General features: G+C 46.6%; 4 protein-coding genes across 12 annotated transcripts in view; all 4 read left to right on the top strand.

The window, feature by feature from the left end:
• CSF3R (colony stimulating factor 3 receptor) overlaps positions 1–1,078 on the top strand; it is a 353,819-nt gene extending 352,741 nt beyond the window's left edge. For all 3 annotated transcript variants that reach the window (XM_084497184.1, XM_084497183.1, XM_084497182.1), the window contains exon 17: positions 29–1,078. In XM_084497184.1, the coding sequence (XP_084353310.1) occupies positions 29–523 (495 nt within the window). In that variant the 3' untranslated portion in view covers positions 524–1,078. The remainder of the gene's footprint in view (positions 1–28) is intronic.
• Positions 1,079–1,143: 65 nt separating this feature from the next.
• On the top strand, positions 1,144–8,138 carry MRPS15 (mitochondrial ribosomal protein S15). Of its 3 annotated transcripts, none has more exons than XM_084497376.1 (8): positions 1,144–1,286; positions 2,709–2,771; positions 3,023–3,098; positions 3,939–3,987; positions 4,778–4,862; positions 5,827–5,885; positions 7,035–7,226; positions 7,960–8,138. In XM_084497376.1, the coding sequence occupies exons 1-8, from the start codon at positions 1,202–1,204 to the stop codon at positions 8,077–8,079; spliced, it is 729 nt and encodes a 242-aa protein (XP_084353502.1). In that variant the 5' UTR covers positions 1,144–1,201; the 3' UTR covers positions 8,080–8,138. The 3 variants fall into 3 exon arrangements, with proteins under 3 accessions (XP_084353502.1, XP_084353504.1, XP_084353503.1); XM_084497378.1 differs by having other exon boundaries at positions 1,164–1,223; XM_084497377.1 differs by lacking the exon at positions 1,144–1,286 and adding an exon at positions 2,520–2,574.
• An 865-nt stretch (positions 8,139–9,003) lies between these two features.
• Positions 9,004–20,295, top strand: OSCP1 (organic solute carrier partner 1). 3 transcript variants are annotated; one of them, XM_084497172.1, is made up of 11 exons: positions 9,009–9,142; positions 10,917–10,946; positions 14,468–14,622; positions 15,343–15,510; positions 16,063–16,143; positions 16,756–16,859; positions 17,223–17,351; positions 17,902–17,971; positions 18,522–18,661; positions 19,337–19,400; positions 20,147–20,295. In XM_084497172.1, the coding sequence occupies exons 1-11, from the start codon at positions 9,031–9,033 to the stop codon at positions 20,261–20,263; spliced, it is 1,170 nt and encodes a 389-aa protein (XP_084353298.1). In that variant the 5' UTR covers positions 9,009–9,030; the 3' UTR covers positions 20,264–20,295. The 3 variants fall into 3 exon arrangements, with proteins under 3 accessions (XP_084353299.1, XP_084353298.1, XP_084353300.1); XM_084497173.1 differs by lacking the exon at positions 10,917–10,946 and having other exon boundaries at positions 9,004–9,142; XM_084497174.1 differs by lacking the exons at positions 9,009–9,142; positions 10,917–10,946 and adding an exon at positions 14,139–14,362.
• Positions 20,296–20,384: 89 nt separating this feature from the next.
• On the top strand, positions 20,385–21,499 carry LSM10 (LSM10, U7 small nuclear RNA associated). Of its 3 annotated transcripts, none has more exons than XM_084497180.1 (2): positions 20,385–20,485; positions 21,006–21,499. In XM_084497180.1, the coding sequence occupies exon 2, from the start codon at positions 21,013–21,015 to the stop codon at positions 21,382–21,384; it is 372 nt and encodes a 123-aa protein (XP_084353306.1). In that variant the 5' UTR covers positions 20,385–20,485; positions 21,006–21,012; the 3' UTR covers positions 21,385–21,499. The 3 variants fall into 3 exon arrangements, with proteins under 3 accessions (XP_084353306.1, XP_084353305.1, XP_084353304.1); XM_084497179.1 differs by having other exon boundaries at positions 20,421–20,485; positions 20,957–21,499; XM_084497178.1 differs by having other exon boundaries at positions 20,446–20,485; positions 20,939–21,499.
• The last annotated feature ends 122 nt before the right edge of the window (positions 21,500–21,621 follow it).

Here is a 21,621-nt window from a genome sequence, read left to right as displayed (position 1 = left end):
CCATGCCATCAACACGCTGTTCCTCCAGGAGCCTCCCCAAGTCCCCAGTGCGAAGGAGCCCGGCCTGGCGACCATTTCTACCGTCACGGTGCTGGAAAGAGCAGCAGGGAAGCAGGCGCCCGTTTGGGGCAAGGATCCCCCTGCAGAGACCACCGTTGCCTTCCCTGGGGTCCCCCAGCCCTACGTGCAGCAGGACAGCCCCGGCAGGGCTGCAGGGACGGGCACTGGCTCCTACGGGAGCGGTGAGACCGTGCAGTACGCGCAGGTGGCAGGGGACGGCTACAAGGGCCAGCAGCATGTCCCGTGTCGCCTCTACCTCCGCTCCAGCTCCACGCAGCCCCTGCTTTTCGACCGCAGCCCCAGCCCCAAGCCCTACGAGAACCTGTGGTTCCACGGGGCTGCCCCCAGCCACGGCTGCCGGGGGGCCGGGGGCTTCTTGGAGGAGGCGCTCATCGACTTCCCCCTGCTGCAGGGCCTGCAGATCAGTGGGGCCGAGGAGCTCCACGACTTCCAGCGGTGTTAAGGGTGCCATCCCATTACGGGACCGAACACCCCAGACCAAACCCCGCTCCGTGATCCCCTTCTGTGCCCCCCAAGCTGGGCATGGAGCCTCCCTTCTGTTGACCCCAAGAGCCTGCAGCCCCCAGGGATGCTCTGTGGGGACCCTGGGCTTGTCCCTTTTGCTTTCCCGTCCCCTTTTGCCTTCCCATCCCTTTTTTTCTCTGATCCCTTTTGCTCTCCCATCCCATTTGCCCTCTCCTCCTGTCCCTCATGCCCCCCAAGCTGGGCACGGAGCCCCCCTCCTGCTGCCCCCCAAGGCCCTGCAGCCCTAAGGGGTGCTCCGTGGGGACCGTGGGCCTGTCCCTTTTGCTTCCTCACCCCCTTCACCCTCCTGTCCCCTTTATTTTCCCCCTCTACCCCGTCCACCCCACGACCCCACAGCCTGGCTGTGAGGTGCAGCCTCCCTGCAGAGCAGCCCTAACCGGGGGGCTCCCAGTGCTGCGTCCCCATCTCTCCCGATAACAACAACCCCAAACAAAACAAAATAACAACAAAAAATAAAAATAAACAGGGATCAGCCCGGGGTGGGAGCCAATTTTGGGGGATTTTTTGGGGGACACATCGATGCGCTCGGCGATCGCTGGGCGGCGGCGGCGCCTGGGCAAGATGGCGGCGCCCAGGGCGGCGGGGCCCTGAGGAGATGGGGGCGATGGCGGCGCTGGGCCGCGGCCTGGCGGGGGCGGCCTCCGCCGTCCTGGGGGGCGGCCGTCGAGGGGCAGCGGCCGGTGAGGGGTCGTGGGGGTGCGGGGCGGCCCGGGGAGGGAGCCGGGAGAGGGGGAGAAGGGGAGGGAGCGGAGGGGAGGGTGGAAAGGTGAGGGGGGCTCGGGGCGGGCAGCAGCCTGAGGGGGGGTCCTGGCGGGGATGGGGGAGCCCCCGCGGGGCTGAGGTGGGCCTCAAGGGACAGAGGGGGTCCCTGGGGGGCAGAGGTGGCCCTAAAGTGAGAGAGGTGGCCCCCAAGGTGGTAGGGGTGGCCCCCCGGGGGTCGTGGGGCTGGGTGGCCCTGGGGAGGGGACAGGGGCTGGGGGTGCTGCGGGGGAGGTGGGGAGGGCCCGGGGGGGGCCTCAAGGCGTGAGGGGGACGGGGGTGGGCGGTGTGGGGTGGGTGTGGGGCTGGCTCTGGGGTGAGTGGGGCTGGGCGGCCCCCTACCTGCTGGAGTTGAGGGGGCTGGGGTGGGCAGGGGGTGGGTGAGGGGTTTTGGGGCTCAAAGGGGAGGTGGGCAGGGGGCTGAGGGCTGGGGACGGCCTGCGGGGCTGCTCTGAGCACCTCAGGGCTGTGCTGAAGTAGCTAAGGTGGCCCTGACACCAAGGGTCCAAGCCCCAACACCAAGAGTCCCTCAGGCGCAGCACGCCTGTGTGCACAGAACCGGCCCTGAGCTGATCCAAGGCGCAGGTCACAGCTCCAGCCTTGTTTCTGTGCGTGCTGCTACGGCACAGGCCACACGAGAGGGCTGACTGAGCCGTGGGGAGATCTGCCCTGCGCTGAGCACGTGTCCTGCGAGCCAGGGCTCAGGTCTGGTGCCTCCCAGCTGCGGAGTTTCACTAGCTTGCTGCTCAGCAAACTCCATTTGTAGGCAGCACTGGCAAAGCCTGTACTTGAAAGAATGCTTGAATAATCTCAAGCAGGTGTTGATACCAACATCAAAGCCTAGAAAGGGCAGTTGTAAGAGTTCTTTCTAGTCTTGGAACTCAGGATACTGATGAATATCCTTGTCTGTACCAAGGTGTGCCGGTCAAAGGTTTTGCTGCACCTCTCTGCCACTGGCATAGTTCAGAGCAGCCCATCTAACTTGCACGTGAAATTATTTGCATTAAATAATCAATTTGAATCCTTTAAATGAACACAGTTCAGCTGGAGAACCTTGCATTCTGTTTAGCAGCAGGCCAGGCGCTTGTGATCTCTTCCTGCTAGCTCTGTTCTTTTTTTCATTTGAGTTGGCTTCACCCGTTTGTTTTAGCACCAGTGTGAGGACCGCAATGAAGCTGTTCCATGCTCCCTGTGGGACAAAAGACCTAAGTTGGTTACAAATCATTTTGGAGTCTACATACTCTGACCAGTTTTCTAGTACAGACTGGGTAGTGTTTAATGAGTACATAGGTAGAAAAGTGCAAACAATCTAATAGATCTTTGTTGTTTTTTTTTTCATCAAGTTTGCAGTGCCTTTATTCAGCCAGCAAGATGCTACGCCAGACCTGTGAGAAGAAAGATAAGAGGTACGTCAGGATTGGTGGGAGAAAGTGGCAAAATTTTACTGTTGATGCTATTGGAGTTGCACTCTCATGCAGCAGAAAGAGGGGGTATTTGGGGAAATTTGCATCTTTTTCACTTTAAAGATGCAGATGTACGCTGCTTGTGAGAAGAGAGAGAAACGTAATCCCTGCTGCAGGAATTTGCATCTCTGCAGCTTGAGGGGTGATTACAAAGGTGAGGGAGCCAGACTTACAGCCTTATCTTTCCCTTGTAGACATCCCCAGCCATTTGGATGATCTTCCTCCAACAATGATGAAGAAAGAGTATGCCAATGTCCCGATAATAAATAGGTATGATACAGCAAAAAGGCACGGCTAATCTCTTGAGAGCTTTGTAGCTTAGATTCATATAACCACCATCTGTGGAACATGTCAGCTGCTCAATAATGAATGTTCTGTGGTCACAGCTACGCAATTAAAAAAAAAAAAAAAAAAAAATTGCAAGCCACCACTGTTTGTGACTGTGTTAGGTCTCTGTTTAATTAATGTAAGATACACTGAGCATGTTTCTCAGAAGTGCTGTTTGTCCACATCTTTTGTGGACTTTGTCTACATCCGTAGAAAAAGAAATAATCTTGACGTGATAAAAATAATCTTAGAAATAATCTATGCCTGTCTCGAAAACAGGTGTTAAAGAGTCTACAGTTAAACAACTCAAAATGAGAGGCTACATCTGATATCTGGGCCTGGAGTTCTGCATTTTTATGCTTTGATTCCAGAACTCTTCATGTGTGGTGCATGGACAGCCCCCAGTGGCGTAACTGAGACTTTCACAAGTCTTTGAAGGAGCAGGTCTTAGAAGTAATTATTTTGTCCTTGGCTACTTACCTGGTGGTTAACCTTTAGCACGCAGTTTGCAGGCATTGTTGTTTTTGGAACTTCAGCGTGATTTGAAATAATTCATACAGTGCTTCCTGTGGAAACTTGATGCTTCTGTGATTTTCAGCCATTATTTTTCTTTGGAATACAGAAATAGCTCGTGGCTGACAGGTTTAGGAGGGGGGGAGAGTCACTGTAAACCTGCAGAATAAATTTGAGGGAAGCTAATGTGTTCTGAAAACCTAGCTTCATTCCTGTTGTTAAATATACCTGGTTTCTAAGCTTATAAACCAATCTGCAATCTCCTTACAGCGTTGATGACGTAGTGAAAAGATTATTGTCACTGGAAATGGCAAGCCAGGTTAGTGTCATTTTACATGCATAAAAACTAGATGGTTTGTCAAACCATCATGTTTATGTAACTTACCTATATTATTAAATGCCCTACATTTACTCTTGTTTTAAGTGTTGCTTGGTGGATGCAGATCTGGGGATATTAAATACATGAGGATGATAAGTCTTGCATGCTCTTAAAATTTATTATGGAGTTGTCTTTATGATAATAATTGCATATTAAAATTGGGTAATAAAGTATTCCATGAGCACAGGAGGAGATGCAGCTGTGTTGCGTTATTGCTGGCGGTTGGGCTGTGTTACAGAAGTAGTACGCTGGGCAGCAGGTGTTCTTCAAATGACTTTTATTTTTTGTATGCCCAGAAAACAAGTAAGCAAAGCAGAACAGCATCACAAAGATCTTGCTGTTTCTGGATGCCTACCACCTAAGCTTAAAAAGATGCAAAAAGTGAAGGCTGCTGCCATGTGAGACCAGCTTTGGTTCTGTTTCTGCTGCTCATGAGGATGTCAGGACCTCTTCACCAGCCTTCTTTTGTAATTTTGGGAAGAAGGATGTGCCTGGACTCTTAGCAGAAAACAGAATCACTGTTGTTGAGATCTTTTGTGCTCCTTCCTTGGTGTACTCTGAGCACTATCCTATGTGCAGTTCGTCCCTTTTTTGCAGCACTACTTACACCTTTTGCGATGGACATCAATTAAAGCTACAAAGCCTTTATCTGGGCATTTGGGAAGAGATGTGGGGTGTCTCAGACCTGCAGTGTTCCTCAGAAAGTGACAAGTTCTTTTCTTGTCCACAGAAGGAGAAAATGAAGATAAAGACACAGCAGCTGGTGGAGAAGGTCAGGAGGTCTCCTGATGACAATGGCTCCTTTGAGGTGCAAAGTAAGTTAAAAGAAGCAGAAGGATATTGTTGGCAGATGATAGTTCACTTTGCCTTTATTCAGCTATTCCCACCCTATCACTTCAAGTTTCCTGTATCAGCTAGGAAAATCTCTTTCAGGAGAGCACCTGAGAGGCAGGTAGCCTGCGGTACAGGCTGGGGTGCTTACAAGAGATTTGCTGAGGAAGGCTCAGCTCACTTTTGGTGAAAGAAATGTGAAATACCAGAAAAGTAGGGGCACAATTGGCTCTGTTCCAGTTATATTTATTACAAGTGTCTGCAAGGATAGTTTCCAAATCGCTACTTGATATCCACCCTCTAAAGGCCGCATGTGCATTATTCTGCTTCAAATGCTTACGTGACATGAACCATTGCACAGCATCCATTACCAGAATGAAATGCTAGATTCAGCCTTGGAAGCCAAATTTCCTTGTGCATAGGCAAGTTCTGACTGAAGCACAGTGTAGGGATAGTGCAGAGATGAAGGCTGTACTGCCATTGACCAGAATGTTCTCTGCTATCATTAATAAAGGCCTTCAGTTTCTCAGGCTGCCACCAGCACCATTTCCAAAATCGAAAACCTTGAAAGCTGGATGCAGCTGTTAGGAAAAGCTCTTGAACTGTGTCTGTTCCTCCAAAACTTAAACCAAAGGAGATGAAATTAATGTAAATTCACCAGTAATTCAGCAAAGCAAGAGGCCTTACAAATTAATTCATGTGATCAGCTGTTAAAATATTAACCTCTAATCAGGCAGCTTGATAATAGTAATAGTTCTTGCTTGGGTTAATGTAGGTTATATTTTGTGTTTTGTTTACCATTTACTGTGCAATAATATTTGCTGTGGTGCAGTGGGTACGCATAAGAACAGCAGTCTGCAACTGGCAATTTGAAGGAAACGTAAATGACGCCATCCCACCCTGGAAAGCTTCTGCTCTCTCATGGCTTCTTATGTCTGTCCTTTATAGCTGCTATATTGACTGCCAAGATACGCACTTACGAGGAGCATCTTCAGAGACATCCCAAGGTAACTGTCAGTGATCTGAGCCCGTGCATGCGAGACAACAGCTGTTCAGGTTGTTTTCTGAGTTGAGAACAAAGGGATTTTGATTCTGGGGATTAGGGCTTTGCTAAGATGGTTTATAAAATAGCAGTAACTGTTCCTTGTTGTCAGTCTGGGAAACTGCTGGCTCAGTCACAGCTATGTTCTCACCCACTGAAATGTGGAATGTGTTTTATTTTTGTTACTGGATTGTTGGGAATGCCTGAGCAGATACATTTCAATGCAGTTTAGCTAAATTTGGTTTTGCTGCAGATACAGTTCCGTTGCTTAGTGTTCAACATAACTGGTGTGATCACTTCAGCTGTATTCTCCATCTGTTCTGCCTTTAGCACAGTCCTGTCCACTAAATATTTTTAATGTCATAATGACCATTTCCGTACCTAAAGCTGCTTGGGTTCAAGTCCAAACTGAAAACATCACAACTGTATGTTTCTGAAAAAGATCTACTGAAGATTCTGAATGTAGTGGAAAAGGTGGGAAGTGGATTAATCAACCGTGTTTGAAAAAAGTTCATAAGTATTACCTAATCATAAAAGTTCAAAGAGTAAAACAGAACAGAATTCAGTTTAAAGAACGCAGAAATTGTGCCAAATGTACAGCAGAAAAGACCTTTTGAAATTACTTGGCTCAAGCCTGGTTTTAGACAAATTGCTTGTAAAGGGTAGAGCGATTTCTTCCATGAGATTGCCCTGGACGGTATGGATCAAGCTATGCATATTCTCTTCCAAAGAACAATTCAAACTGTGAAATAGAGCCAAGTCAGATTTTATCTTTACATTTAAATTCTGGAAAGGCAAAAATAAATAGTTCCAGAAATAACACGGAAGCATACGTTTCAGAGGGGAAGCAGAGTTTTTAGCCGGTAGACTTCTCCCACAGTCTTTGCCTCCAAGTCTTTGCAGCTTGGAAGAAGCAATTTCAGTGCAAAGTAAATTAAGTCTTCACAGATCTTCTAGTAGTGATCTAATGTTCTTATGGTATCTGCTGAGAAAAATTGTTCTAAGATACTGTCCTTAACCTGATTGTTTCCTTTTAGCCATAATTTGGTCTAAGTACTTTATTGGAATGGAAGTACAATCTTTTGCAATCTAGTGAACATTAAGTCCTTTACAGGATAAAAGTAACCGTCGTCTCATGCTGATGGCCATGGATCGCCGGAAGAAACTACTTGCATATCTTCGCCGTGTCCGCTACGATGCCTTTGAAAACACCTGCAAGCAGCTGAATATCCAGTATGCGCTACCCCCTGCCTACTCCCGACGGGTCACCAAGCGCTGGGTTGTTAAGAAGGCCTTTTGTATCAAGGTATGGAGCAAACCAGAGCAAAAGCTATGTAACTGGAGTAGGAAAAAATCTCTTCATAGGGGTCACAATTAAGACAGAAAGGGCTGATACATAAGAGTCCTTTAAATCTGTGTTTTGAATTTGAGGAGATGATGATAGCAGTAGAACAAAACAAGCTTGACAAAACAAAAACAACACAAAAGGCACTTAGGCCATGGGCAGTGAAGCGTGTACTGACTGAGGGTGTATTGTGGTTAAGAACTTCAGGTTGAGCTGCTAGTTTGCTCAGAAATGCATGATTCTAAACAGCTTTTCTTTCAAGCCTGGTGTGGGGAACTAATCTGTAAGACTATTAAGTTTGATGGCAGTTTTAGAACAGAAATGTGGGTATGGCCACTGGCTCCTCTCATTTGCTCTAAATGTATTGCGGTAACTGACCAGAATCAAAGCTAGACAATGCTCAGTCTATAAATATTAAATCTCAATCCAATTAAATTATAAGTAAAAGACTGGATAGCTATAACTGAATGTCAGAGAGTGGTACCCTAGAACATAGGCTGCTTGGAGTCCTGGAGGAAGAAAGGGCAAGGAGCTGATTTCACTGAAATACATTGCGTGCCTTCTGGCCTCCGCTGCAGGAACTCATCAGATCCATGCTGTGTGTCGCAATGAGCAGCAGCGGCAGAACGGTTGTAATCAGCAGCAGACAGCTTTGTCTTTCCCCTTCTCTCACCTGCTTATGCTCCTCCTGCAGGTTTTTCAGGAGGCGCGGAAGCTGAAAGCACCAGAAAGGCTAAAGAAGAGGAGAGAGTGGCAAGCAAAAGCCAGAGCTGCAAAAGAGAAGCAGGCGCAGAGCGAAGGGACGGCTGTGTAGCTGCACACTGGGTTTGTGATACAGCCAGTCTCTCCAAAAATAAACAGCTACCAAAAGGCTTGTCGACTTTGCTTAAGTGCATGCGTGATCTGCGCCGTGTGAGTACCCAAAAAAGTGCAGTAAGCGATTTAAGTGTTTTAGAAGTTTAAGACTGCTTCCTTGGACCGTGTCCTGAGCAGCCTGTGCTGTGCTGAGAGGAGCGCTGGGGGCTTTATCAGCATGCCTTTGGCAGGGAAAGGCAGTGATGTCTTCAAGTGAAAGCACCTTTGAGTAGTGTCTGTCTCCTCTCATTACCTGGTGAGCCTGCAGAATTGCGCTGTCAAACAGCATTGGAGCAGCTGCTCGGCAGAATTCAGCAGGGGATTCACTACATGTAATGGAAATGAGAGGAGAGAATGAGGAGAAATGCGGCTTATTTGGAAATAAAGCAGCCCTGACACTGACTCAAAAACCCATTCCTCCTCACAATCAAATGCAGGTTGACTCTGAACTCTACAGCTGTAGAAACCGTACTGACAATCAAGTCTGGCATTTCCCAGCTGACTTGGGTATTTGCGTTCATTCTTTGGTAGCCATCCCTCAGAATCACTCAGAAACTCAGTGATGTTATATCAAAAACGCCATTGATGGTTATTAAACTAAATAATTATGAGTAAAGTGGCGCCCGCTGGCAGAGTTCAATAGAAGAATAGAGAGTTCCCCTCAGCTGTCGCGTGGACGCGTGCCGGGGATGCCTGCGTGCTGAACCGAGGCAAGATGATTTTTAATCCTGTCACAAAGGCTTAAATTTGGCGAGGAAACGCCTCCAATTAATCAGTTATTACAATTTAATTAGTTTTTAAGCCGTGGTATCGCGCTGTGGCGGGGGGGACATGCCAACACGGCGCCACGCCATTGGCCCGGCCGTTGCCTGGCGGCGGCGGCGGCAGCTGTGTGGGGGGGGCGGGCGCCATGTCGGGCCGGGCGCTGCCGCTGCTGTTCCTCAACCTGGGCGGCGAGATGCTCTACATCCTGGACCAGCGGCTCCGTGCCCAGAGCATCCCCGGAGAGAAGGCCCGCAAAGGTGAGCCAGGGCTGGGATCGGGGGTTCGGCACCGCGGAGACCCTGTCTGGGCCCTCCCGTGTCCGGCTTTGTGAGGATGGGGCTGTGAGGGGCGGTGTGTGAGGGGATCCCCAAGGATCCTAGGGTCATTAGGGTCGAAAAAGTGTTCCCAAATCATCTGACCCAACCATCACCTTACTGCCCCTGTCCCCCAGCACCACGTCCAACCTCTCCCTGAACACCCCCAGGGACGGGGACTCCACCACCTCCCTGGGCAACCCGTCCCAACGCCTGAGCGCTCTTGCTGAGGAGAAATGTCTCCTCATTTCCAGCCTGAACCTCCCCTGGCACAACTTCGAGGCCGTTCCCTCTGCTCCTGGCACAGTTCCCTGTGAGCAGAGGCCGACCCCAGCTCCCCACCCCTTCCTTCCAGGCAGTTGCAGAGAGCAATGAGCTCTGCCCTGAGCCCCCCTTCTCCAGCCCAAACACCCCCAGTTCCCTCAGCTGCTCCTCACAGGACTTGTGCTCCAGGCCCTTCACCAGCATCACAGCCCTGCTCTGGACACGCTCCAGAAGAGGCCGGGTGCTGGAAGTAATCAGCAAGGAGCCACCCTGCTGCAGGTGGAGCATTGCCCAGGGCTTTTCAGACTTCTCCTGAAGTACCATTGCTTTCAGTGCTCCAGCAAAGAGATCTGTGGTTCCTTAATAGCATGCAAGCATGCAGTCAGTTTTTTGGTAATGATTCTCTTAATAATACAGGAATTAATGCACATATACTTGCCATGATGTTACTGGAAGGATGCTTGAAAAGTAATAGAACATCGCAGTGCCTGCCACTGAAAGAAGCCCTGGGGAAGTGGTTTCCTTACAAGTTTCGTTGCTCTGCCACAAGAATGGGTCCTGTGTGGTTTTCTTCTCTTAAAATAAAGCTGTTTGAGTTAAACAACTTCCATGAAGTTTCTGTAGTAATGACTGCTTGTAGGTATGACTGAAGCTGGTTTCTGAAGTGCACGCAGATGCTACAGGAACTGGAACAGATTTCAATAGCTCTGCACTTGTGTTGCACGTTAGTGCTGCAGACGTGCTTTTGGAATTGCAGTAACTCAGGATCTGAGCTTCTCAACCCAGGTCCTGAAATGTTTCAGGACAACCAGATTTCTTTGCAACCAGAATAAGAACAACTAAGCAATACTAAACATTTCCTTACAGCAATATAATTTTTAATTATTCATATTTGTCTTTGGTAATCTGCCACGAGTTTACTTCCCTGCTGCTGTTTGTGCAGTTCTCTGTTTACAGCTTTAACTACATTTAATAATGTATAGTGGAATATCTGAGCGGTTGAATTAGATCTGTACCAGTTTATCCACGCATGTATTTTTGTCTTTCTAAAAAATCGGGCTTTAATTTTACTGAGATGTGGTGCGGTCTTCACTGAGGTGTTGTTGCTTAAAACTGTTCACTGAAATATTGTTCCTTTATAAGTGCAAAAAAACATCTGGAAAAAAATCCAAGCTAAATGCAAAACATGCGAAGTTTCAATCAAGGGTAAAATTTTAGCTCCATTGAGGCAACAGGGATTTTTCCAAGGGGAGGGCAAGGTTCCACCTTTTGTGTATTAATTGAAAGTGAAAGATGTCAAGTAACAGAAGAGTTCTTTCTTGTTAAGCACTGATTGCTGGTGAGAAAAATCGAAGTCCATTAGTTAGACTCTTTTTTTCTTTATTTCTTTTATTCTTGAAGCTCTTGTTCTTACTTCTTGAACTGATGTTTTTGTTTTGTATGCTTCGTGTAGATGAATGGACAGATGTGGACAGGAAACGAGGTACTGTAACCTTCTAGCTGCATGCAGTAGACGAACACCACTACATGCACACATGAGGCTCGTTGTACGTGAACACACTGTATGCTGTTCCTGCAGCCCTCTAGTGATGGTGTAAAGGTTGAATAATATTTTTCACCTGCTAAAAAAAAAAAAAAAAAAAAAAAAAAACTTTAACTATAGATCTTGGAAAAACAGGCAGTATCTCAAAATCCAGTAGCTTCAAAAGTAGCCTCTCTGTTAATTTAATCAAGGCAATATCTATAAATAGTCCATAACTTTTTCTCATAGTGCTCTTTCTAACCAGAATGATGTTTGGATTTTGCTAACATCTAGCAATGCAAGCATATAATTACATGAGCATTGTGATTTTTTTTTTTTTTTCTGCTTAAAGGCAGGAATATTAGATACACTGCATTTCTCTGTGATAACTTCTAATTTACTGTTCAGGGTTTTGATGAGTGAACTCCAGACGTTTCCTTGATGGGTGAACTCCAGGAGAGATTTTAGGCATTTCCATCCTAGCTGCTTATCCACCCCTGCTAGTGGTTCGCCACCCTTGCAGCAGAGTGATCACAAAGGAGCGGGTTCACACACTCCGGACAAACTCACCTTGACTTAAATTATCACTGAAGGTGGGTTTGAGCTGAGGTTTTGCAGGGGAAGGTGAGTGTGGTTTCTTCCTGGGCTCTGCCTTGAAGTGGTAGCCTCCAGAAAAGGGGTACGGTAAGTAGCTGGATGAGAAAATAAATCTCTTAAACTGTCACTATTTTTTCTGCTAGGTGAAGATGAGTAGAACTTCCAGTGTCTCTTTAAGCAGCCCTTTTTTAAGAGAGATCAGCGTTATGATTTCTGTTTTTCAAAATAAGTCATTTGTAGGTTTTGAATGTTTACCAATGTGATACCCTGGAGTTTGCTGCTTTTTTTTGCTACCGTTAGGTGCTGTTTCCAATAATTAGTTTTTCCAGCATTTAACATCTCAGAAGCATAAAAGATTCCACATTTCCCCTCTCTTTTATCACACCCAAAATGGAAATAAGTTTTATAAAATCCTTCTTTATCATATTCAGATGGTAAAGGCACAGAGATAGATCTTGTGTTGACCAGTCAACTTCTCCTTGTGAGAGAAGAAAACTTTGTGAGCGCTGCTCTTAGGATGATCCCTTAAAAGTTACCAAAAAGCAACCACCAGAGTCTGCTGCTGCTGATAAAGCCAGATGACTAGGTTTGCCTGCCTTTGACTTTATGAACTTGTAACGTTCCCTTCGCTGCCTTGAGTGTACTTGGAGAAGCATGAGCACAACCCAGACGGAAAGTCTCATGTCATGCATATGAGCCGTGTTATGTTGCAGCGCTGGGCGTTGAAATGTGTATGTCTCTGGTGACATGACACATGCAGGCCAAAACCACCGTAAACCCTCAGCTTCTCTTTTGTCATCGCATTGTCTTCACTTGGTTTCCCTCTCCCCATCCCAGTTGATGAAACCTCTCTCTGCTAATCTGCTTTTATGCTATGTTGCTTGGCGTGCCATTATCCCTGAGCTAACACCCCTTTCTTTGTTATTTTCCATTGTGAGAATGGTGTAAGTATGTTCTTAGGGACTACCTGGGCTCTAAGATCTTTGCTCTGTCATTATCAAATGTACCTTGTGAGATTTGGCCTTTACCTTGATTTTTTTTTTAATGTTTTTCTCAGTTCTTTTCATAGCCAATACAGGAGGTTTTAATTTCAGACAGTATTTTATGTAAGGCTTGGTGTGTGGTTAACGTAGCTCTTCTGATTTCATTGTGAATATCTACTGTCTGCATACAGTGGTATTGTCTCTGACAGCTTTGGTTATTAGAGGCACTCCTAAGATGGAGGAGAAGCCTTTGTACAGACAACACATGTGGACAACTTAAAAATATCTTTTGTGATAGCAGTGTCAGGCAAAAGTTCTTATTTTTGTCACAACTGATTACTTGCAAAATGCAATTTATGCTAATACGTTGTGTTTGATTTTCTCCACTGAAGAAAGTGAGGATTTTTGCCTAAGACTGCAAGTAGGGGTTATTTTATGGCCAGTTTATTTGAAAAGGGTGGAAGAGGAGGGATTTTTTTTTTCCATTTGTAGTTAGGTGTATTTGTAATCCGTGCTGCTCTGAAGCTGAGCTGAGGTGAGGCCCGTCTGTATTGGTTGGAGTACTTAAAACAGGGTGAGCTGTGTTACGTTACAGTGCAAGGGATGCTGAAACGCGTACCCCACCACAACACGTGCAGGAGAAAACCTGTCAGCATCAGCTTTAAACAAGGGAAGAGAATCGCTTCAGAAGGCACTCACCTTCCAGAAAACAGCTGCCAGCGTCAAAGTGCTCAGCATCTATTACACACCTAGCAACATTCCCCAGATATTAATCATCTAAGAAAGGATGAAGTGACTGGAACATCAACTTTTCTTTTTTTTTTTTTTTTCCCCTTCCCTTGAGATTTTTCTAATCTATAAGAATTAGCTCTCATTACAAGCTTCAGTAACAGTCATCTGCTTAGGGAAATTCATGCTTGTACAATTATCCCTGTGAATTGAAATTGATATATTTTTTCAACATTTTTTACTAGGAAAAAAATGTTTATTTATGATAACTCTGTATCAGGTGTATGATAAAAGTATCAAATCCAGCAGGAAAGCGAAGGTGTCTGCTTGAGTCACTCCAAAGACATTTTCTATCTTCTTTGCATTAAAAGCTTGTTAACCAGAGCGTAGCCCTTATATTCAGCATTCCTGGTCTCCAGATATTCTCAAGTTAAGTTATGTAACAATTCCTTGCCTAAAATTAACACTTAAAAATGAAGCACTAGTCAGGAAGTTTAGAGTTCTGACCCTTTGGGTTGCTCTAATATCCTCAGATGTTACTGTGCTAAGAGCCCTGGATGGCCTTGCCACAGATCCCGCTGTTATAAATGCTTCCTTAAATACTTGTCAGTCCTAATCCGTTTCACACAAGTACTTCAAGGAGCTTTGAATCAGTCAGGAGCTTCTGTTTAGAAGGGAAAAATAGTGTCAAGGGCTAAAAAGAGAACCGATAGCTATGGTTTGTTTATAAAATAAAAAATAAAAAAATGCAGACTGATGCAAAAGAGCCTTCTTAGGAAGCAGAACTGTAACTTTTATAGATAATACATGCCAGAGCAGCCTGTAAACAGAATTATTTTAAAAGGGGAAGGCGCTAGCCACTGCTGCAAAAACAAGGCAACAAGACCAGCGTTATTCCCATTGGAAAACAAGGTTTGTTGTCTGCAGCTCAAACACAGTTCTGCCTCTGGGGACAGCCAGCAGGAACATGCTGCTTGCTGAGACCAATACGGCATTGAGAAAAATGTCAAAATGACGAAGTGATCTTCCTTGCTTTTCCTTTTGTGGCTATGTACCTGGTTTTCACAGGTAAGCGTTCTGTGAGCCCTCACAGCTGTCAGTGTCCACGCGTGGAATGATTTAGCCGAGTGCTGTGTTTGGGAAGCGAACAACCGAGGCTCTCTGTCTTTACAGTTATGAATGACATCATCACAACCATGTTCAATAAAAAATTTATGGAAGAGCTGTTTAAACCACAGGAACTCTACTCCAAGAAGGCTCTGAGAACGGTGTATGACCGGCTAGCTCATGCTTCAATCATGAGGCTGAACCAGGCAAGCATGGATAAGGTAAAAAGACAATCTGTCTGGTCCTGACTCTGCTGCACTTTAATGCTGCTCTTCACAAGTTGCTCTAATTCTGAAGCATTTTGTAACAGACCTCTTTGCATTTGTTTTCTTTGTAAAAATGGCTCTAAGACAAGAAAAGTTTGGAGAAACCCATGGTAGTACCTGATAATTCATCACCTTAAGCAGAAATACTTGGTTTTGAGTTTAATTAAAGTTTAAGAGGTTCAGGAAGCCTTCTTTATAAGAATGTTTATGTATATATATATTTTTATATTTATATATATATATATTAATGTTTATATATATATAAAAGCCTATACATATGTTGTATAAATATATTTATATATATATATATATATTTCTGTATTGATGCTCGCTGTTTTGTAGTTGCAGGTATAAGAATTTTTACCTGCCAACAGTATATCCAGTGGTCAATTTTCTGGAAAATAATAATAATAATTATAGGAACTTGACTACCTGTGAGACCTCTACCCTGGTGTCAATGTTGAAATTGTCAGTAGTCTGAGAGGCCAACAGGAGGGATGACAATGTGATTTTAGAAGTCTTATTTTCATAGGAAACAACGCTGAAATGGTTCTCCTTACCTGCAGGCAGGAACTAAAAGAAAAAAAAAGTGTCTAAAACCCACATGAAATTATCTAAGTGGTATTGCTGTCTGTGTTGTGATGGAACCCAAATTTCTCCCTTGTTGTTTTGCAGCTGTATGACCTTATGACTATGGCTTTCAAATACCAAGTCCTGCTGTGTCCTCGGCCCAAAGACATTCTGCTGGTCACGTTCAATCACCTGGATGCAATCAAGGATTTCATTCGTGATTCCCCTGGCATTCTGAACCAGGTGGATGAAACTTTCCGACAGCTAATCGAAGTAAGAATCCCTAGAAAAATGGTGGAACACGGCTTTGTTTGAAGTTTCTTTTTCCTCTTTCAAGCTGATCTTAGAGACTAAATACTGCATCAGAAAGAGGCACATTAAGTGTGGAGCTTGATGGGTTCTTAGCCTCAGAGAACTTTTGCTCATGTAACTGCTGTAATTCTTTGTACAAAGAAGAGGAGTATCCCTGTGAAAGGGAACTCTTTCCTTAAAATGGTGAAAGTTCCGGGAGGTCATGAAATGGTTCCCAGGGACTTTCTGGTGATGGAGATGTTTACAACACAAGTTTTTTATGTTTGCCCCCTTTAAATCAGTACTATTTCAGTCTGATCAAAGTCTCCACTGACTTCAGCAGAAATTAAATCAGGCTCTTAGTCCCTGATAAGAAGTATTGATACTGATCAGCAGCCCTCCATATTTAATTTCCTCTTCCTCTGCCACATATGTACTAGCTTTGGCCAGCAGTGTTCTGGTAGGCTTGTTTCCACCTTTAACTTGATGGGGCATGGTACTCTTACAAAGATTACTGTGTTTTTTCTTTTTCAGGTGTACGGCGGTCTGTCTGCTGGTGAATTTCAGCTGATCAGGCAAACACTCCTCCTTTTTTTTCAGGACATGCATATAAGGGTAAGAATCCAGTGTAACTAGACAGTAAGCACAGAAGGAAGTTTGACTGTGGTTAGAATACGAATGTATCATGTTAGAAGTTCATGATAAAGAGTTGGGTTTTGTTACTCATGCATTTTAGTCATCTTGATGTGCTTGTCTTCAAAATTTAACAAGTTGAGCACGTCTACTACAGTAACACCCAATAATTCTAAAATATTCTGGAAAAAAATTACCCCCGATTACCTGTTTATTTTAGATGTGACTATATAGAGTAATTCCTGATTCAGGTTTTCATTAGTTTCAAGTTTCACAAATCTGACAGAATATCTGCTAGTAGATAAATAGGTTTTTATTTTAGTAGAGGCTTGATATGAAACTGAGAACCTCAAGCTTGAGGCTGTGGGCCTTGATGTTCTGTAAATAAATTGATCATACTCAAGTGCATAAAGAGTGCACTTTTTTTGATGTTTCATCAGTGTGCCCATCCTCTGTATCAGAGTGTTTATGTACATCAAAATCTCTAGGAAACCGATCCTAATCTAAGCAGGAAGGCTGCAAGGTCAGACTTCAGAGAACTCAGATCAGAAGATATTTAACTGATTTTCTAGAGGACGGGATATTCTTTTGCAGGTCTCTATCTTTCTGAAGGATAAAGTGCAAAACTCTAACGGTCGCTTTGTGCTGCCAATCTCAGGCCCTGTTCCATGGGGTACAGAAGTTCCAGGACTCATCAGGTGAATTCTGAACCTCTGCTTATACTGTTTGCAGTGCCTTGCATGTATGGCTGCTCAGAAAGAACACTCAGTCCCAGAGGTCTGATGGGCATCATGCTTAGAATGTCACTCATGTGGATAGCTGAACCTCCAGTAAGTGTCATTTATACAGCAAGATTTGGGTTTAAGTCACCCAGCAATGAAATACTGAACGTGTTTCTGACATTTCCTGCTCCAGTAAATCAACTGTTAGTCATTTATCCTCTAAAATAGGCACTGACCAGCATACAGAATAGTGTTACTTGTACAGTAAGCAAAGGAAGTCAGTACTAAAAATAAGTAATAGAAGTATTAAGTATGTTTCAATAATGGCTTGTTTTTAAGGATGTATAATCGGAACGGAGATGAAGTTAAAAGAACCGAGTTCACCACTGATGGAAATTACATTACTCCACAAAGGGAAGGGTCTTTTGATCTCTATGGAGACAGAGTCCTCAAACTTGGAACAAATATGTAAGTCGTTTTTGTCCTACACAGAAACATGAAGTAAACAGTGATGATTATGGATTTGTTCAGAAGCACATCTTTGGTCTTGTTTGTTTATTTCTGCCTCTTTGGCTGTTATCAGCTTGACTGCTTTACAAAGTGATTACCTGATACAAAACGTGTGGATAAATGTATTCAAAAGAGCTGTGGAAAAGAGCAAAAGTTTGATTAATGTCTACAGCAGAGCTGAGTAAAGAGTGTTTTCATCTGGTACTGCATATTCTGTGAAATGTAATTTAAATTTAACAGCATTCGAGAAATCCTTTTTTTCCTTTACATTTGACTTAGATAATTTTTCCATTCTCGGAATAAGAGACAGTAACGTTCTGTCATACAGTTTTCTCACTTACATGTTTTAATGCCACAATACTCCATAAAACTGACCTGTAACTTCTCATTTCTGTAATTTATAGTTTTCAGAAAAATATTCTGAAATAAATTTAGGTCCTGTGCTGCTCCCTTCTATCTCTGTATCACAGACAAGTAACAGGTTTTCCTCATGTGTTTTTCTCTGTAGGTACAGTGTTAGTCGGCAAGTAGAGACGCACATGTCAGGATCATCCAAAAACTTGGCATCCCATGCGAAGGTTAGTGTCCTTCTGATTCTGTCACTGGTTAAATTTGTGACCTCGGCAGCAGTCTGTGCTATCTTCTCTTTTGCTCGCCTTCTTTCTCAAGTAAACAATAACTATCTTTTCAGTCTACACTTACAGGATAACTTCAGGGGAACCTGTTTACTTGTTCCTCTCTAGGCCTCAGCAGTTCTCCCTGGCCCCTTTTGAACTAGGCCGTGAGAATGTTTTCCTAAAGAATTTTACGCACAGGCTTGTGCAGTGGTGTACTGAAATGCTGCTTCCTATTTTAATTTCTTCCAAAAACAGGAAGCCGATTTGATTTCTCAGCTATCCAATTTAGCTGGAAAGCTATCTTGTCCTAGGTTCGTATATTCAAGGAAACATTTTAAATATATAACTGATATTTATGACTTATCTATGCGATCTGTAACACTAACAATACAGAAATGTACTGTTAGTGTGTAAATGACACTCTGAAGAACACTTTTGTAATACCATAACAGACAAATGCTTTTAGTTTTCCTGATATTCTGACCGCTGAACCCATTTTTGTTTTCTGCAGGAGAATGTGGCCCCTAACCCTCTTGCTAAAGAAGAGCTGAACTTTTTGGCCAGGCTGTTAGGAGGTCTGGATATCAAGAAACCTGGTGGCAGCGAGACAGGATTTCGACTGAATTTATTCACAACAGATGAGGAGGAAGAGTATGCTCAAGCTGTTTTTCATCTGGGGTTTGTGATTTAGTGCCATGTGGACAGTCCTGGAGACTGAGGCTGGCCCTTGACAGCTTCAGGGACAGCATACCAATCTTCTCACTATTTTCTTATCCTGGTCCAGATAGTCCCTGCAGGAAAAAAAGAGGCACAGTTTGTCCGGCCATTTTTAAGACTGTCAGGAAGGAGAGAGAGATTTGTTACGAGTGCATCTCCTGTAAAGCAGGGTCTTGCACTGCCTTCACATGAGAAAGTCAGTCACCAGTAGGTGACGATCTGGGCTTAGGTTCCATCCCACAGAACAGACACATCCCTTCAGCCCCTTTAGCTCTCCTCTCCCCCAGATGCTCATTTCAGAGACAAGTTATGTGTCTGACCTGATTGCAGGTGATGAGCCTAATGGGCTCAAACACTGCAGCCACTTCCTGGCAGGGAGCATAAGGGTAGTGAGAGTTGTTACGTGGTTCCTGCAGAATGTGTTTGGCTGCTTTTATCCCCAACTACAGAGATAGTCCCCCTCTAGGTTTCAAAACTGGGATCAGTATATGCATGTGCTTAGCAGAAGTAGGAACGCTGTCTAAACTTTACATCTATAGGAGCCTCATTACTCTGTTTATCCCTTGTGTGTCATTGTGGGGTTAAGCACTCTTCATATTTTTAATCAAGACAGGCAGCACTGACGAGACCAGAGGAGTTATCTTACAAGGTTGTTAACATAGAAGCCACTCAGGTACGTACAGCGGGTTTCACATTTTTGACTCTACTCATTCCCTCCTTGCTAATTCACTGAAAGGGTTGTGAGGCATTGGAACAGGCTGCCCAGGGAAGTGGTGGAGTCACCATCCCTGGAAGTCTTCAAAAGATGCTTAGATGTAGAGTTTAGGGATATGGTTTAGTGGAGGGCTGTTAGCGTTAGGTTGGAGGTTGGACTCGATGACCTTGAGGTCTCTTCCAACCTAGAAAATTCTGTGATTCTGTGATTCTGTGATTCTAATTACTTTTACCCATCATAGTAACTTTATAGAAATACTTTTATTATTTATTTTGGTTAAGCTTATAAATCAGTGACGGCAGTATTTTCTGCTAACCCTGTGCATTTACTAATTGGGGTTGTTTAGTCTGGAGGAGGCTCAGGGGAGACTTTGTTGCCCTCTGCAACTGCCTGAAAGGAAGGGGTGGGGAGCTGGGGGCGGCCTCTGCTCACAGGGAACTGTGCCAGGAGCAGAGGGAACAGCCTCGAGTTGTGCCAGGGGAGGTTCAGGCTGGAAATGAGGAGACATTTCTCCTCAGCAAGAGCGCTCAGGCGTTGGGACGGGTTGCCCAGGGAGGTGGGGGAGTCCCCGTCCCTGGGGGTGTTCAGGGAGAGGTTGGACGTGGTGCTGGGGGACAGGGGCGGTGGGTAGGGGGCGGTTGGACCGGGTTAGGGCTTCTCCAACCCTAACGAGCAAGCAGTTCCCGACCCGTGTCCCCACGCAGGACCCGGGGCTCCGTGCGGAGCTGGCCCGCATCGCGGGCGAGCTGGAGGTGGCGGAGCCGAGCCCGGCGAGCTCGGGGAAAGGCGAGGACCTGCTGGCGCTGATGGACGGGCTGTGAGCCCCCGGCATTAAAGGCTCTCTCCCTCCCCAGCCTGCCTCCGAGCCACGCTGCGGGGCGGGGACGGGGCTGGGGCTGCGCCTTCCTGCGGGGGGGACACGGGGGGGGGACGAGGGAGGGACGGAGGGGAGGGAAGGAGGAAGAGGAGGAGGAGGAGGAGGAGGCACCGAGCGCGGGGGGGGGGGCGCACGAGGAGCGGGAGCGGCCGGGGGCGGCGTGGGGGTGAGTGGGGGAAGGAGAGGGGAAGGGGGTGTGGGGGGTACAGGGGGACACGGGGGGAAGGGGTGAAAGGGGAGAGGGGGAAGGGAGTGGATGGGAAGGGAAAGGGGGCACGGGGGGTGCTAGTGGGAGGGGGTACGGGGAACTGGAGTGGGAACAGGGCATGGGGGGCTCGAGGGGAAGGAGGTGGGAGGGGGGCAAGTGGGAAAAGGGGCATGGGGTGCAAGTTGGGGGGGGAACAGGGGGACTCGAGTGGGAAGTGGGGGTGCGCGTGGCTGGTGGGATATGGGCAGTGTGCGGGTGGGCGTGCAAGGGGAGGAGGCGGTGAGCACCCACGTGTGCAAGGGGTGGTGTGCACGTGGGTCACGGGAGAGGGTGCAGGTAGCGTGCAAGGCTTGTGTGTGCACGAGTGTGCGAGGCGAGGAGGGTGACTTGAACCCGTGCAGGGGGCGTGAGGTGGGCGCCCTGTCTCAGAGCCCTCAGGTGCCGGCGGGGCGCAGCGCGGCGTCTCCCTGCCCCTCAGCCACGCCATGGAGGTGAGCCACTCGGTGAAGGAGCGCACCATCGCCGAGAACAGCCTGGTCATCCTGCTGCAGGGCCTGCACGGCCACGTCACCACCGTGGACCTGCGCGACGAGAGCACGGCCACGGGGCGCGTCACCAACGTGGACGCCTTCATGAACATGCGGCTGGCCCAGGTCACCTTCACCGACCGGCGGGGGGCCGAGTCCCACCTGGACGAGCTCTTCGTCACCGGCAGGAACGTGCGCTACGTGCACATCCCCGAGCAGGTGGACATCAGGGCCACCATCGAGCGGCAGCTGCAGCTCATCCACCGCGTCCGCTACTTCGGCGGCCGCGACAAGGGGCGCAGGGAGTTCCCCCGCGCCAAGCACAAGTGAGCGCCGGGCTGCCACGGACACGGGGACATAGGGGGGACATCTGGGGGGACACGGGGACCGTGGGGTGTGAAGTTGTGTGGTGGTTAACTGCTAACTGGGACGTGTGGCTGTGTAATTAGTGTTTGTGTAATTAGTGATTGATGCACTGCGCCTCGGTGGGCCTCAGCCCCTGAACAAAGCCCTTCTGGCCCCGAGGCCCGGGTCCGGGCTGCAAATTGGGGGCGCCCCCCCCCGGGG

The sequence above is a fragment of the Aythya ferina genome, assembly GCF_964211825.1.
Source record: "Aythya ferina genome assembly, chromosome: 24".
Lineage (NCBI taxonomy): Eukaryota > Metazoa > Chordata > Aves > Anseriformes > Anatidae > Aythya > Aythya ferina.
The sequence above is the reverse complement of the archived record's forward strand: the minus strand, read 5'-3'. Positions and strand labels throughout refer to the sequence as shown.